At 39.0% G+C, this 16838-nt stretch overlaps 1 protein-coding gene across 1 annotated transcript in view; it reads left to right on the top strand.

Moving 5' to 3' along the window:
* Positions 1-16838, top strand: part of AFF3 (ALF transcription elongation factor 3) — a gene marked incomplete at both ends in the record, with an annotated part of 555587 nt that overhangs the window by 368183 nt on the left and 170566 nt on the right. Inside the window, 2 exons of the mRNA XM_082851313.1 lie at positions 1997-2033; positions 11490-11541. Coding sequence (XP_082707439.1) covers positions 1997-2033; positions 11490-11541 — 89 coding nt within the window. The remainder of the gene's footprint in view (positions 1-1996; positions 2034-11489; positions 11542-16838) is intronic.

Below are 16838 nucleotides of genomic sequence, written 5' to 3'. Positions count from 1 at the left end.
TTGTATGCTTTAATATGTACAGTTTACGTTATATCATGTATACCTTGATAAAGCTTTTTTTTTACGGAGTCATAGTTGAAAATACAATTCCTGTCATGGAAATTTGACACAGTGTAGTGTAAACATAAAGAAAGCAAGTAGGTCCTTCTGAGATTCAGGCATATTTCAAAGAACAGGCAACCCTTGAGCTTTTTTGTTCTGAGCCTGGAAGGAAGAATGAAGTTCTCCAGGCAGAAAACAGAAAACGGCAGGACGTGCATCCCAAAGCTGAGGACAGGCTCTCGAGGCTTGAAGCACTCCCACACAGCAGTGGTGAAATGCCTTTCAGCCCTGGGTTCTCGTAACTTGCATACACATCACCTCCTCTGCTGACTCACTGGGCTCCCAGGCCCGGAAGGCAAGGGCTTTGTACCCTCACTTCTGTAACCCTTGAGGACCCAACAGAGAACCTAGCAGGCCTCCTTGAATGCTCCCAGAGGAGGCTGAAATGACAGTGCGCAGATGTGTTGAGCCATGCCCCAGGCATCTACTCAGGGACGATGTTCACAAAGGGAGAGAAGGCCTTTGAGACAGAAGCTATAGGTGTAAGGGTGCCTATCTGGATGGGGCAGCAGGAGACACAGAAGCAGAAAGGGCTTCAGTGCCTGGGGCTTGTTGCCCTCTGCTCTGAACCCAGCCTGGCTCTGTGAAGGATGAAGGATCTGCACACTCTGTGGGGCCCCCAGGGTTTTGCAGCCAGCTGGGCAGGGCAGTAGTCCTTCATGGACCCTGTCTCCATTCATTCATTCTTTTATAACTCTCCTGTATATTTCATATTAAATGGGACTTCTGCAAGGAAAGAGGATGTGAATTCCCAAGACAAAATTTAGCATTTCACTTTAATGGAAATAAAATCAGGTTCAATCACTGTTTACCTGATCAATAACTGAACTCAAATACCACATAGTACTGGCTTTCTGCCATTTCAGATAAGTGGAAATCTGTAATAATCTTTCTACCCACCAATGCGAGATTGACAGCAGTTGTTCAGTGGAGTGTCCCTGATGGGATGGTTGCCAGCCTCGTCTGCAGAAAGGTGGTGAGAGTGAAGGTACATTCAAAGGGAAGTGGGTTAGATTAAAAGTCAATAATATAGGACACTTCGCTGGTGGTGCAGAGGTTAAGAATCCGTCTGCCAGTGCAGGGGACACGGGTTCAATCCCTGGTTTGGGAAGATCCCACATGCCGCGGAGCAACTAAGCCTGTGCACAACTACTGAGCCTGCGCTCTAGAGCCTGCAAGCCACAACTACTGAAGCCCACGTGCCACAACTACTGAGCCCATGTGCCACAAGTACTGAAGCCCACGTGCCACAACTACTGAAGCCCACATGCCTAGAGCCCGTGCTCCGCAGCAAGAGAAGCCACTGCAATGAGAAACCCACGCACCGCAACAAAGAGTCGCCCCTGCTCGCCTCAACTAGAGAAAGCCTGTGTGCAGCAACGAAGACCCAATGCAACCAAAAATAGATTAATTAATTTCTTAAAAAAAGGATTGAAAAGAAGGACTCAAACAAGTACATGTGCATGTGTGTGTGCTTACCAGGTACTGAGGAGAGGGGGAAATGGGGAAACACTGCCGAAAGGGTAAGGAATTTTACTTTGGAATGATAGAAATATTTTGCAACTAGATAGGGGTGGTGGTTTAGTACATTGTGACTGTATGAAATGCCACTGAATTGTTCAGTTCAAAGTGGTTAATTTTATGTTATGTGAATTTCACCTCAATAAATAAAACAAAAAGTCTGTAATACAACATGGAAGTGATTGTGAGCTCTGTTACCAGAGCTGCTTAACAAACACGTAAATGTTTCTCATTACGGTAGCTGGTAGAGATTATGATCCGCGATTAGGTTCTGAATGACCAGTAATATATCTCATATTCAAGTTACATTTTGAAAGTCAAAATAAGAAAATTAATTGATATTTCTTGTTTTTCTTTCTTTTTTTTTTTTTAGGACTCTCAGCTCACTTCCTCAGGACACAGTAATCCAAGTAAGAAAAGTTTCTCTCTATAGCTTCATATGTGGGCATTGGAGGGGGTGGAACAGGTGAGGAGGTTTAAAAGAATTTCACTAAAAGACGAAATCAAGTGGGGAAAGGAGGGCCATTTGTCCAAGTGCTACCCAAAATGGATAAGATGCATGGTGACCATGAATGCTCCTCTGTCTTTTTATTCAAGGGAGGGAGGGCCAAAACATAAAATGGTGAATTTCAAACCAACCCGAGGAGGAAGGAACGCCATCCTTTCTTATAGTTGGCCTCTGGTATGTGTGAGGGGAAAAAATTTTTAAAGGCAGCTAATGAGTTACCTAAATTGAGAGAAAATAGGTGGGTAAAGAGATCAGAAGACCTCATGATAAATGTCCTTAGAATCCATGAAGAAACCATGCCCTCTTCCAGGGAGAAACAGACTAAAGGGTCCAGGAAGGAATTTCATTACTGAACCCAGTGTCTAATAAAACATGTAGACTTCATCATCAAAGAGAGAATATCATTCCATGAAGTATTGTTTTAATTCTCTTCTTTGGCACTGTTAATTGGTATCAATGTTTTCTTGAGCATTAAATATGCATAGGCTACCCCATTCATGTCGTGAAAGCACACCCACGAAGACTGGGCTCTGTTAGTCTCCTGATCGGCCAGTCGGCTGAGAGCATCCCTTGCAAATTTCAAAGCTATGTTTAAACATGAAAATCACTCTGAGCCAGTAGATGTGTCTTAGGAACTGAGGCTCACCTACTGAGCATCTGTGAGGGCCGGAGGATTATGGAGAAAAGACATCCAGACAAATGCATTGGGAAGCCCCAGACTTTTAATGCACAGCTAGAGAAAGACCAGGGTAGGAGGATGACGGCATAATGAGCCACAGGCAGTATCCCTTAGTTATCCCATCCTCTGCTGGAATTTGCTGTGAGTACTAGCACCAGGGAAGAGGTGAAATGCCAAGGGACTTGAAATCTATAGAAACTAATAAATGTAATAGTAAGGAAAGGAATCAGGAGATGCATGGTTAGATCCACGAGGTGCGTAGGCATCAGCATCATATGCCGAAGGCTAGAGCATACGGAAGAATTGCCATTGCTTCCCTCACCATTTCTTTCTATTTGAATTTAAACAGCTCGGCGTAAAGGGAGGAGAAAATAGATATAATAGAATAAATGTACCTTCTCTCAGCTTGGAGTCTTTGACATAAAGAAAAACAGAGGAAACAGCTGTTCAGTCCCGTCTGTGTTCAGTCTTTTCTTTACGTATGCTATTTTATTTAATCCTAACCATAGCTGTGTGAAGTAGGCATGACATCTCCATTCTGCACGTGATGAAAATGAGATTCTGCAGTTAATAACTAACCCATTACCTTGACCCCCCAAATGTTGCTTCTGTCCCTTCAGTGTGAGATTGAATTCTGGTCCAAGATTTCTGTTTTCATCTGGCATATTTTTACAGCATGCCATAACTTTCACTCGCTGATGCTACGATTGAGATTATGTCAAAGCAGACCTATCTTCTGGGGAATTGTGAGTGGCACTTGCATGGTGTGGTATAAATCCTTCTGGCATTTCATCACCTGAGGACATTTGTAATTGGTTTTCTCTTTTCTAGGGGTAAGGGGATTTTTTTTTTTCAAATAAATCCCCGCCCCTCAAAACCAAGCACATCTATAAAAAGGTAATATCACTATTTAAAAATCATAGTGATGTGGTATATATATGCAATGGAATACTACTCAGCCATAAAAAAGAAAGAAATAATGCCATTTGCAGCAACATGGATGGACCTAGAGATTATCATACAAAGTGAAATAAGTCAGACAAATATCATATGATATCACTTATGTCTGGAATCTAAAATATGACACAAATGAACTTACTTACAAAACAGAAACAGACTCACAGACATAGAAAACAAACTTATGGTTACCAAAGGGGAAGGGGGGATAAATTAGGAGTTTGGGATTAGCAGGTACAAACTACTATATATAAAATAGTTAAAACAACTAGGTCCTACTGTATTGCACAGGGAACTATATTCAATATCTTGTAATAAACCATAATGGAAAATAAAAAAAGAAAGATACAAATTGCAGTGTCCTCTGTAGATTACAGCACATTGGAAATTTTAGGACAGCTGGTCCCACCAGCATTTCCTGTGCTGTTTCTTGTATTTGGTTTGGAATCATTACAGCTTTGGGAGTCATGACTCCAGTAAATATGTAGAAAATAGGAAAAAACTGTACTTCAGAGAGAGAAAATGTGTATTGATGGACTGACCTTCCCCACTTTAGGTCAGTCATTTTTATCTTTTTGAAATTAGAAAAACTAAATTGTGTAGGTACTAAGAGAAGAGAGTGTATAAATTAAACAGAAAATTATTTTTTAATCCAAATCTTTTTAAAGAGAGCTACTTTAACCAGTTTGCTGATTACCGATTAATTTAATTTAATATAAAATAGAAGCTAATTAAGTATTGAGAAACTTAAATATTAAAACAGGTGATGTACGTCTACAGTTTTTTTAAAGCGTAAGACTGTCCTGTTCAGGTGGCAGCCTGAGCATAAGCGCTTCTTTCCCTGCCTTCACAGTCTCCATTGAACTAACCATAAAGCAATAGTGATGCAAATAAATCCGTAACAGCACTGAGAACCAGAAATTCAGCTGAGTGTCTGGAAAATGGAGACTGGACAGGACCCTACTGTTAGATAGATAATCCTGGGCAGGGAAGGTCATGACCCAGAAAAAGAAAAAAGGAAAATAATGAACCAAACAGGAACAAGCTGTGGTGGTAGAGGGAATGTCCTTGGGAGCTCCAGGAGAGACTTGATTTCCTCTCAACCCCAACAGAGAAGAGACGTGGACTGTGCGTAGTGATAGGAACATGGCCATTCTTCCACCCATTACTCCTCTACCACTATCCTAGTGGGTTTTCATACAGAGCTTTCAGTCTGGCTTTCCTCCCTCAAAAAAACAAAATACAAAAAAAACCATAGTAATATTTGCTAAGAAAATGAACAGCTAACTAGAACTTCTAGTTGGGAGCTAGTACCTAAGAGAGAAGCAGAATAGATTCTGAGGTAATACCAGACCTTAAACATAGATATCTCTGATGGGCGGAGGAAGAGCTAACTTTTCTCAAGAAGGAAGTAAACCGAAATGCTATACACCCAGAATAAAGTACTTCGTATTTTTGTTGGGGAGTGAGAGAGCAGTCAGGGCTCCCAGCTTGTCTTGAGGCCTCTTCTCCTGAACCCTAAATGAAGCCTTCCAGTTAACATACCCTGTCCACTTAGAAAGAGCCCTAAATCAGCCCTTCCCTACAAGGGAGACGTATGTTAGCAAAATGGATCAATATACTAATATGGGAAATCCACGCCAGTACCTTTGTTAACCAGCCTGTTATCATTCAAAGATGTGAATACATAACCCAGGAGCACCAAAGAGAAGGAATGACCCAGAGGAAATCTACTTAATTCAAGGAACAGAAGAAAAAAATTTCAAATGTAATTACAGTCTTCAGAAGGATTTGAAATTATTTGCATCAAATAAAAAGACCAGATTGGTATGAAAAAGAAGCAGTTACAGAACAAATGAGCACTCCGGAATTAAAAATAGGGTTGACAAAATTTTAAAATTTAATAGATAATAGCTGAAGTCTGGAATATAAGGTTGAAAACTTTTTTTTTTCTGAATATAAAGCAAAAGTCAGATGGAAAATATGAAAGGAAGTTAAGTTACATGGAAGATTAGTCAGGGTGGAAAGGTCAAATCCAGCTAGTAGGAATACCAGAAAAAGAAAATGGATAAGAATAAATAATAATAGAAATAGAATTCCTCAGGAAATGAGCACTCATTATCAAAATCACTTGTGTACAATGAAACAAGAGCAAGGAAAAAGAACAGACAGCAGAGAATTAGACCTCCAAGGACGTCAGATATTGGAATTACCAAGCCCAGAATACAACGTAAGAGTGCTTGCTTTAATTTACAGAAATGAGAGAATTGAAAATATGATAAAGAACAAAAACATTTGCAAATGTACTAATCAGAACCTCTAGAAGTTAGAAAATAATAACAGAAATTAAAATTTCTTTGGTCAGGTTTAACGGCAGATTACACATAGGTGAAGAAAAAGTAATGAATCAGGAAACTGAACTTAAGAAATTATCTAGAATGCAACCTAGAGAGACAGAAATGGAAAATATGAAAAGGAAGTTAACAAACCTGGAGTATAAAGTGAAAAGGCCTAAATATATTTAACTAGAATTCCAGAAAAAGATAAGGGAACAGAGGGAATATTAAAGGAGATGATGGCTGAAAATATTCCAGAATTGAAAGACACTAACCCATAGATTCAAGAAACCCAATGAATCTTCCCAATGAATCTTAAGCAGGATAAATAAAAAGAAGTCCACCCTAGACATATTATAGTTAAACTGCAAGCCACAAAGGTAAAGGAAAAATTCTTAAAATGCCCTTAATAACTTCAAAGAAGTAACAATTAAACTTCCAGTTGACTTCTCAACAGCAGCCGTGTATCTGGAATTTGACAAGGTGATTTTCAAATTTATTTGATAGAACAAGGGACCAAAAATAACTCAGACACTCCTTAAGAAGAACCAGGTTGGAGCCTTGCCTTACTAATATTATTATACGAATGAATGAATGAGTGAATGAATGAATAAATGTTTTAGCTAAGTAATGAAGATAATAATAAATTGAGCAATGAAACAGATGTAAAGGACCCAGAAACAGACCACAGATCTATGAAAACTAGATTCGTGTCAGAGCTAACAATGTAGATCAATGGGGAAAGAATGGGCTTCTTAATAGATAGTACCAGAATAACTGGTTATCCATAGGGAAAAAAAGGAAGCTATCTCCTACCAGACATCATATACAGAAACTATTCCAGGTATTTGTAGAAGACCTAAATGTGAACAGTAAAATTATACACTTTCAAAAGGTAATAGAGAACATCTTTCTGATGTATTTCTTAAGTAGAACACCGAAAAAGTGTCAAATAAAGGAAAACGGCAGACTTTTTTTTTTTTTTTTTCGGCTGTACACGGGCCTCTCACTGTGGTGGCCTCTCCTGTTGCGGAGCACAGGCTCCGGACACTCAGGCTCAGCGGCCATGGCTCACCGGCCCAGCCGCTCCGCGGCATGTGGGATCTTCCCGGACCGGGGCACGAACCCGTGTCCCCGGCATCGGCAGGTGGACTCTCAACCACTGTGCCACCAGGGAAGCCCAAAATGACAGATTTTTATAAGGAGATGCTGCACAGCAGTGAGGGTGAATGAACCAAAGCTATGCACATCACATTGGCTGAATCTAAAGTCATATCATTGAATGACAGAAGTAATCCCAGAAGAATGCCTACACTATGATTGCATTCATACGAAATTTAAAATCAGGAAAAACTAAAGACTTTTATTTACAAATTAATTCATGGTGGCAGAAACTGTCAAGAAAGGGAGAATGATTAACACAAAAATCCATTGCTAGCTAGCTGGGCTTGAATAGGACACAAGCTCAGGAGGCTTCTGGGTTATTTCTTGTCAGTGTCCCCTTTCTGGGCCTGGAAGGTGTTTTTACAGTTAACTCATTTTACTTTTTAAAAACTGTATATAAACATTTTTGTACACATTACATGCATGCTCTGTTGAATTTCTCTTTAGGAAAAGCATAGCCTTTACTTGAGACAAATGAACCTGTGCCATGATGAGATATAAGAATGAGAATCCATTTGATGTAAATACTGGGAACCCTTGCCTTCTTTCAAGTGTAGTGGCCGTCCCTCCATGCAGGTCCAGTCTCTCTACTGTTCCTTAGAGGCTAATATATATGTTGTTATAATATTGTAAATTCCGTTACTCATGTATAATTTTTCTCATGGCCTGTGGGCAATTCCCAAAATTAAATTATTGATAAAATTAATATTAATGAGGATGACTCATTAATAGTTACTGAACAGAATATAAATATTTTAAATCTTGGCTATGCCGGAGGAAGGGTATAGCTGTGCATAGTGGGATGTGAGTTGCCTCACTTTGCATAGTATAAAAGAAAAGGTACTGTCAGAAGTTGTTTAATCAAAACATAGGTTAAATTTATTCAAAGTTAAAATACCCACTAGGCACTAAGGTTTAACAGAACTAACAAAAATTTTAAGCGGAAGGGAGGTGGCAGTATAAGTGTATTAAATATCTTATCTCTCATTTTTCATATCAGAAATTATTACATACTGTCTGAAGTTGATTCATCTAGAAATAAGCATATTACTTAGCGTTATAGTTGCAGGGCTAACAGGACTAATGACAAAAGCAAGCAGAGTCGTTACCTTTTCTCTACTGTTCAGTTTTTTTTTCTTTACGCTGAGCACAGATTCCTTTTATTATAAAGTGGTAGCACAGCAAAACTTGCCTTCGAAGCAGAATACAGCCTAGGTCTATTTTGATTTCCTTTTCATAGCGCTAATTATGGTACTCCAGCAGTGCAGTCATTTTCAGTTGAAGGGGCGTGAATTAGATATTATCTATGTTTCCAGAGAGACTACTCGACATAAAAGTCCTTGGTAGATTTACTGGATTAAACATGTAGCTACTGTGATTTTTTTAAGTGACCTGTTGGAGGCATCAAGCCGTTTCATACCTTAACTTGTACACCGTCTCAGTGGTGTGTGTACCTTTCTCCTCTTTTCCCACTGTAGCGTGGGACACTGCATTAATGATAGGTCATCAGACAGAAGACATACACTGAGCATGTAATATATGTTTGGTACTGTGGAAGACTCAGGTAGACAAATATGGAGTGTCAAGTTGAAAGTATACATGTAATATACATGTACACATACATATGTATTGATATGTGAGTGTGAATGTGTACATTTTCTTTCTATGGCTCGTTTTTTCTCTTTCTCTCTTTAATTATATGTCCGCCTGCAAAAGGACCACACTGCACCTGAGCCTCCCTCTTATGCCCAGTGTCTTAAAGATCAATGCAGGTTCCTTCCCTAGGAGGGCAGTGTTGAATCTATCATGAAAACAGCTGGAATAATCAGGACGAAGCCCCAACAGTCCTCACTGGCGGCGGAGAGGAAACGTCTCCTGGGCACCCAGCTGAAAAACCCCTTACTGAGAATTTTTTCCGGCTCCCATTCATCATTTTCCCCTGGGTCCTGATAAAGAGCCTATGATTCTCCATGGCTTGTGCACAGAGACACTTCAAGTTAACTTCAGAAGTTACATCACGTAAAATTGCCAGATATTGGGGAGAATTTTGTGTTCTGAAGGGCAAACGGAGTTTTACTTCCTGACTCCATCCTGCGTTTCCTTTTCTCCAAAAAGGTTAATTCATGATCCACTGAGAGCACTCCTTCCCCGACTGTTCATACATGCCCAGTGTGGCCCCATTGCATCCTTCCTGTTTGCCAGAACCTATTCTGTTTTCCCTGTTGCCACAACATAAGTGCTGCTAAGAGCAGAGATAACCAGCTGCAGCTTTGTTCCTGCGCCGCTCCCGCTCCCGATTCCTGCAGCCCCCAGATCCCATGTGCAATGAGGCCTCTGTCCTCTCAGCCCACGGGGTATCTGGCAGCATTGTTGGCCAAGGTGAAACATATTTATTCAGACATCCAAACACTGTCTTCATGTATCAGATTGATTTCCTTTTTTTTTAATGACATAAGTTGTTGAGAAACGTTTACTCCTGGGCTTCTGAGCCTGCTGCCTACATTCCTGATGATGATTGGATGTGGGGTAACTTCTGGCAGCTCCAGACCAGGGAAAGTAACCAATTTCTCCAAATTAAAGGGGGGAAAAAAGATCGCTATGTTTGAGAAAAATTAAACCTCCATTTAGTTTTATCTTAGGTAATGCAGGTGTTACAACTCTGTACTTTAGGATTCTGGCAGGAATTGTGGTTTCTCATTTGAAAAGTGATTTTGGACAGTACTGAGGTTATTTTCTAGCACCAAAGCCAGTTGACAAGGTCTTGCATGTCTCCTAAGTGAGTTTACAACAAACCTGGCCTGGAAGAGAAAATGTATTATGAACGTACAAGCTTTAGAGCAAGGTTATTAATTCTCTGCCTCTATTTTTACTTCAGCATGCTTTCCCACGTACTGGGACTCCGTCAGTGTTTGCTATTGAGGCAGTTAAAATAGATGTGACTTTTCACAAGGTGACTGTCCCTCACGTATGTCCCGGCAGTGTGTAGACACACATTAGCACAGAGTTGCATCTGAGAGAGATGTGTGCACTATATGTCACTGTCTTCTTTCTCTCACAACCGTTCTGTTTGAAAGAACTAGAAGGAAAAGAAATTATAAAGTTTACTTTTGAGTTCAGTTTGGACGATATCTTCAGAATGTGTTCATCATGTAATTTAGGGGGTCATTCCCAAGCCTCGGTGACAATAAGCTAATGGCTACAGCTGACAAAAGGGACTTGGTACAGGACATAGGCCTGAAGCCCTAAACAGCAGACTGGGGGATTCTGTGAGGTCTCCAGGCCTGACTTGAAAGAGCAAAGCAAAGCAAGTTGCCACCATCAGGCCCATCTCTTGCAACTCATAACCTTCTCTGGGTATGTTAAACTATTAGCACTGCATAACCAGCCTAACTAACTGCAGCTAACTCACAATGGCAGTCATGACCTTCCTGCATCCCGTAGCCTCAAGAAAACAAAAAGAAATGCCTTTCAATACAAGGATGTATGGTGTCAAGCCATCAATGGTCGAGGATCTAAGACTTACATTACGTCAATTGCAAGAGGAATTTGCCCTTTAAAACTACAAGAAACGAACTGGTTCCAGGCTCCCTTCATTAAAACCCATTCAATCCTCGGTGACCACAGACGGCAGAAACATTTCTTTAACTAGTCTCTCAGATGGCCAGGAAGGATTTCTGATTTATATCTTATTCTGCATTAACAGGGTGACCCCAGAACCTGCTGCTGGGGCTCTCTGTGGGGTGTAATTCTTGGGAATCTTGTAAGCTAGGGTGCAACCTCAGTGTTGTGTAAAATTCTCTCCTCCAAGTTCTGATGTCACCTGACCTGGTTTAGCTTGTGTTAGCAGAAGGGATCGGAATTCAAAACGCCTTGCATCTAGAATGCTAATGGGGTTTATTTCCTTAAGTTTTCTGTAAAAGAAGTAGAAGGAAACAGATGCCATCTGTAAGGTATTCATCTTTTGGCAGGGTCTCCACTCTGAACCTCTGCTTGTTTGCAAACAGCTCCGTAATACCTATTCACAGATCCTTGCCTGGGCCATTGTATTACAAAGAAGAAATTATTTTGCAAATCCGGTTCTTGGACAATAAAAAAGATGTTTGAAAAGCTTCCTGCTGCACATTTTGAATGGTTGTTAGTAGGAGTGTGGAAATATATTGAGCCTCTCTTAAATCTTATAGGCTGTAACGCTCACATGTTGGTTATTTTCTTCCTTTTTAAGAGAAAGGTGATGCTGAGCCAGGGAGTCCAGACAATGGCACGTCGAATACATCGTAAGTCTGTTTCCTGTTTCTATCCCGAGATGACTGTTCTTTAATATGCTTATAATATGAAACTGCGCAGATAACTTGTTATAGTAACAGTAATAATGGAAAGAAGCCTGTGGTTCTCTTTCTCATGATAATGTGTTTTTAAATGCTTTTGGGTGCATATGCATTTTGAGGTCTTTCTTATGCTTTAGCCCAGTAAGAATAATCTTGAAAACACAAGGCTCCTCTTCATAAAGTACAAATGTAACGAGATTTGACGGTATTATTTTGGCAGGGGGAGGGGAGGAAAGCTTTTGGAATTTGCTTGGCAACTTCCATCACTGTCATAAATAATTAGAGGACTTTTCACACATACTAGGAGATAGTCTGTCCTGCACACCTGGGAAGTACCAGTGTCATTCTAAAGCCTGCCCTTCGCAACCTGACCTCTGAATTATGTGAAATATACAGTTATAGATATCTCTGGACCCTCAAGGGTTTGTTCGTAGTTTTGAGTTAACAAACACAGTTTTGAAAAGATAAGAAAAGGCTTTTAAAACATATTCTTCACTCTACGTTTTGTCTTTTTCCTCTCGATAGCCAAGCAATCCAAAAAATGTTTTGACGATTAATTCGATGCCAAATTTATATGCCAAAGTTTACATAATTCACAAGCTAACAAATTATTTTAGCTCCATAGGAATTAGTAACAGGTTTACTCCTTAAAAATCATTATTTTTTTATCATTTCTGAGGAGTTAGATGTATTTTCTTATTATAAGACAGTTTTGTGCATATATCTATATTTGGACCAGTGCTCTTATTACTAAGCATTTAAAGTGCTATTCATTAGAAATGACAGCTTATGATATAACATTATTGAGTGTATTTGTCCAAGATCTGTTTCTCAATCTAGGAAGAGCCTTTGGCTTACATAGGATGGCTGTTTGTTTCATAAAGGTTATGATTACATGTTTCTTAAGATGTTACCCTAAAAGTTCAAAATAGTTCCATTATCATGACTTCTAATGATATAAGGAATGTGGCTGGTTTTAAATGGTTAAAATATTACTAATTTTTAAATTTTTGATTGTAAAATATAGTAGGAAAAGGGTTTTAATGCCATCTGGAGGCATTCTAGAGAACTGAAATGGGTAGAATCATTTAAATATGTAGTTCTTTTGAGCGGTGTTTGAGACTACATAAGAATTTATGCAACTAGAATGTCAACTGTTTGGGAGTAAGTTATATTTTTTTATAAATAATTTTATAAAAGTGTTAATTACTGTAGAAACAACAATTTTTCAAATTCTCGTTAACAAATCATCTTAAAAACAGGCAAAGGAGCATACAAAATATTTTGGAAAGCTGCTAGCATCCTGCATTTAATTTTTTCAAATTTAAAATCACATTCAGTGGGCTCTGATTTTGTTAATACAGTTTGATGTGCCGCTAAAGTTCTCCGCCCCTTATACATCTCTGAAAAGTCCATTCTCTAAAAGAATTGGTTTCCATAACTCATTACCTTATCAAAATAAATATGTTGTCTGAGGAATTATTTTTAAACCCTCTGGAGATTTGTGAACAGTGAGAGTTTAAAGCATCACCCCACATTCTTGTCTCTTTGGGCAAAACAGACTTAGTCATCCATCTCATATCCTGCCTCTTGAACTAGAAAACAGCAGAAATAAAGCCTGAGGCTGCAAGTATCCCTCTTAAAAGTGGAGAATTCTAAACTTGATCCTCCCAAAGAACCTTCTAACCGTGGTCTGTTATAATTAGGCAAGAGGAGCAGCTCATTATGAATAAAGAGCAGGGACTCAGGATGCCTTAGACTTGCGTAGCATTTTACAGTCTCTGTGTGGTATCCTATCTGAGCTTTATCTATGCAGACAGATAGGTAAGACAATCTCCTTATTTCATATATAAGGAATCTAAGGATCAGAAAAGTCATTCAACTTAAGTGAAAAAATTGGGACACACATCTTTGGATATTCAGCTTTTTGGGCCATTTACCATACTGAGGGGTCAGGGGATCTTAGGAGACAAAACAAAGTCATAAGTCAGAACCAAGGAGAAAAGTGGGGACCCATTTATTTGTTAAGTGGTAAGTGTATTAGTTTGCTAGGGCTGCTGTAACAAAGTAGCATAGATTGGGTCTCTTAAACAACTGAAATTTATTGTCTCAGTTCTGGAGGCTAGAAGCCCAAGATCAGTCATTAGGGTTTGTTTCTTCTGTGAAAGAAGGATCAATTCCAGACCTTGTTCGTTGTTTTGTAGATAAACATCTTCTCCCTGTGTTTCTTCACATCATCTTCCTTCTCTGCATGTCTCTGTGTCCAAATTTCCCCTTTTTATAAAAATACTAGTTATGTCGGATTATCGCCCACCCTAATGTTCTCATTTTAACTTGATTACCCCGTGAAGATGCTATCTCAAAATAAAATCACATTCTGAAGTACTGGAGGTTAGGACTTCAACATATGGATTTTGAGAGGACACTCAACATTAAGGGTCAGAGCAATCAAAATGATTTAGAAGCCAGGTCAGGAGAATCAGGAGTATACAGACGCCAGAAGATGGAACAAGGTGGTAAAACAGACCAAAAATTATGAGCTCCATGGAAACCAAAGAGGTGAAGGAGAGCTGAAAAGTGTAAATAACATACACACAGGCACTAGGAAAGATACCTCTTCTACATTTGTGGTTTGGTGGGACAGACTTGGCTTCAGTAATGCCTCTACATCCCTCTGTCTGTATAGTTCCATGACCTGTGAGTCATTTCAAGCCATTTTTTGGTTTTAAACGGTAGTATAAAATTGAGAGTATCCAGACAGCTCATTTTCTGAAAAAGCATCTTTCCTCACTAGCCTCTTTTAAAAACGAGAGATTAGCATTGTTTGCAATGTCCAAGACATGGAAGCAACCTAAGTGTTCACTGATGGATGAATGGCTAAAGAAAATGTGGTATCTGTACGCAATGGAATATTATTCAGCCATAGAGGGAAATCCTGCTACTTGCAACAACATGGATTGACTTTGAGGGCATCATCCTAAGTGAAATAAGTCAGACAGAGAAAAACAAATACCATATGACCTCATTTGTATGTAAAATCTTAAAAGAAAAAAGGGCTTCCCTGGTGGCACAATGGTTGAGAGTCCGCCTGCCGATGCAGGGGACATGGGTTCGTGCCCTGGTCCAGGAAGATCCCGCATGTCGCAGAGTGGCTGGGCCCGTGAGCCATGGCCGCTGAGCCTGCGCGTCCGGAGCCTGTGCTCCGCAACGGGAGGGGCCACAACGGTGAGAGGCCCGCATACCGCAAAGAAAAAAAAATTGGATGAAATATTTTTTACAAAACAAAACTATTTGAAGACACTAGAGGCTGATCAAAAGAAGGCAGAAATGTTGGCAACTTGATCCTTGAGAGAAAGAATTGGAATGCATGAGACCTAGATTTTTACAGCTTCTCTCCTGAGGGCACTCCCCATTCCACCAAGAGTAACTACAACTCAAGGCCACAATCATATATTCTTGAAGTGTATGAGGATGGAGTTCAAGGCTGCCAGAGTGGCTGGGATTTAAGGGAAGAAATTCCAGAAAGGAGGCAGCCATAGAGAAGAGAGTTCCACTTCTGTATATAAATTCTCCTCCATGCTTGATTGACTTCTAAACTGCACAGGTATGGGAGAAAGGCCAGTGAGCCCAGTGGAAAACAATAGCTAGAGAGCTGAAAAGCTGAGCATACATTTCAATGGCTGCCTACTGCCTACAAAGATTGCCTGTAGAGTTTGGAATTTGAATCTTACCCAAGTTATAGGGACTTGGCAAACACTTAGGTTTTTGTCTGAACCCTCAGAAAGGCCTCGCCTTAAGAATAAAGGATTCATCCTAAAACTAAGGGCAAAACCAAAGTAGATCATAACAAAGTGTAATCCTAAGCATTCACGAGTTCAGCTAGTAATTTGTCTGAAACAAAAATATTAACACTCTTTAAAGGAATAAAACAGATCTAGAGCCTCTATTACATGTCATTCATAATATTTATTATCTAATCAAAAATTAACAGATATGTATAGAAGTAGGAAATTGTTACTCATAATCAAGAAAAAATGTAATTGCTATAATAGAACTTGAAGTAACCTAAATGTTGGAATTTTCAGGCAATAACTTTAAAGCAGGTGTTAAAATATATTCACGAATATAAAGGAAAACATGGTCATAATAATTGAAAGAAGAAGACTCTCAGCAGGGAAGTGGAAATGATTAAGAAGAACCAAGTGAAAATTCTGGAACTGAAAAGTAAAATATTTGAAACAAAAATTTCACTGGATAGCCTTAATGAAGAATGGAAATGACCAAATAAAGGGTAAGTAAACTTAAAGTCAGATCAATAAGCATTATCCAATATGAAGAACAGTGAGAATGAAGATTAAAAACAATAAACAGAACCTCAGTGAATTATAGGACAATATCAAGTAGTATAATATACATGTAATTGGGGTCTGAGAAGGAGAGGACAGAAAAAACAGATCAGAAAAAATATTCAAAGAGATAATGGCTGAAGGCATCCCAAACTGGCTGAACACATTAACTTACAAATGCAAGAAGCTTAACAAATCCTAAGCAGGATAAATAAAATAAAACCACACCTTGAAACGTTACAGTAAAATTGCTAAAACCTATATTAAAGATAAAGAGAAAAATCTTGAACATTGCCAGAGATAAATGACATATTATGTAAAAGGTAACAGTGACGCAGTTAACCAAAGGATTCCCACCATGAACAACGGAGACTAGAATATTATTCAAAGACATCTTTAAAGTGCTGGAAGACAAAATAAAAACAATAAATTAAAAAAAAATAAAGAACTTTATCAAGCTAGAATTCTAAATCTAGCAAAAATATCCTTCAAAACAAGGTGAAATAAAGACATTTTTGGTTTTTCAAAATCTGAGAGAATTTATTTCCAGAAGGCCTGCACTACAATCAGTGATAAAGGAAATTTGTCAGGCTGAGGGGGAATAATATCAGGGGGAAGTTCAGACCTACACGAAGGAAGTATTTACAGGAAATGATAAATATATATGTAAATATAAAAGATTATGTAATGTAAAAAGCAAGATACTCTTTTATGGGACTTATGATGTATGTAGATGTAAAATGTATGACAAAAATACCACAAAGGATAAGAGAGGGCAAATGGAATTGCATGACTCCAAGATTCTTACATTTTATGTGAAGTGATACAATATTAAATCCAAGTAGACTGGCAATAAGTTAAGGATGCATAGTGTAATAACCAGAAAAACCACTAAAAAAA

The sequence above is a fragment of the Leucopleurus acutus genome, assembly GCF_964270905.1.
Source record: "Leucopleurus acutus genome assembly, chromosome: 12".
Taxonomy (NCBI): domain Eukaryota; kingdom Metazoa; phylum Chordata; class Mammalia; order Artiodactyla; family Delphinidae; genus Leucopleurus; species Leucopleurus acutus.
The sequence above is the reverse complement of the archived record's forward strand: the minus strand, read 5'-3'. Positions and strand labels throughout refer to the sequence as shown.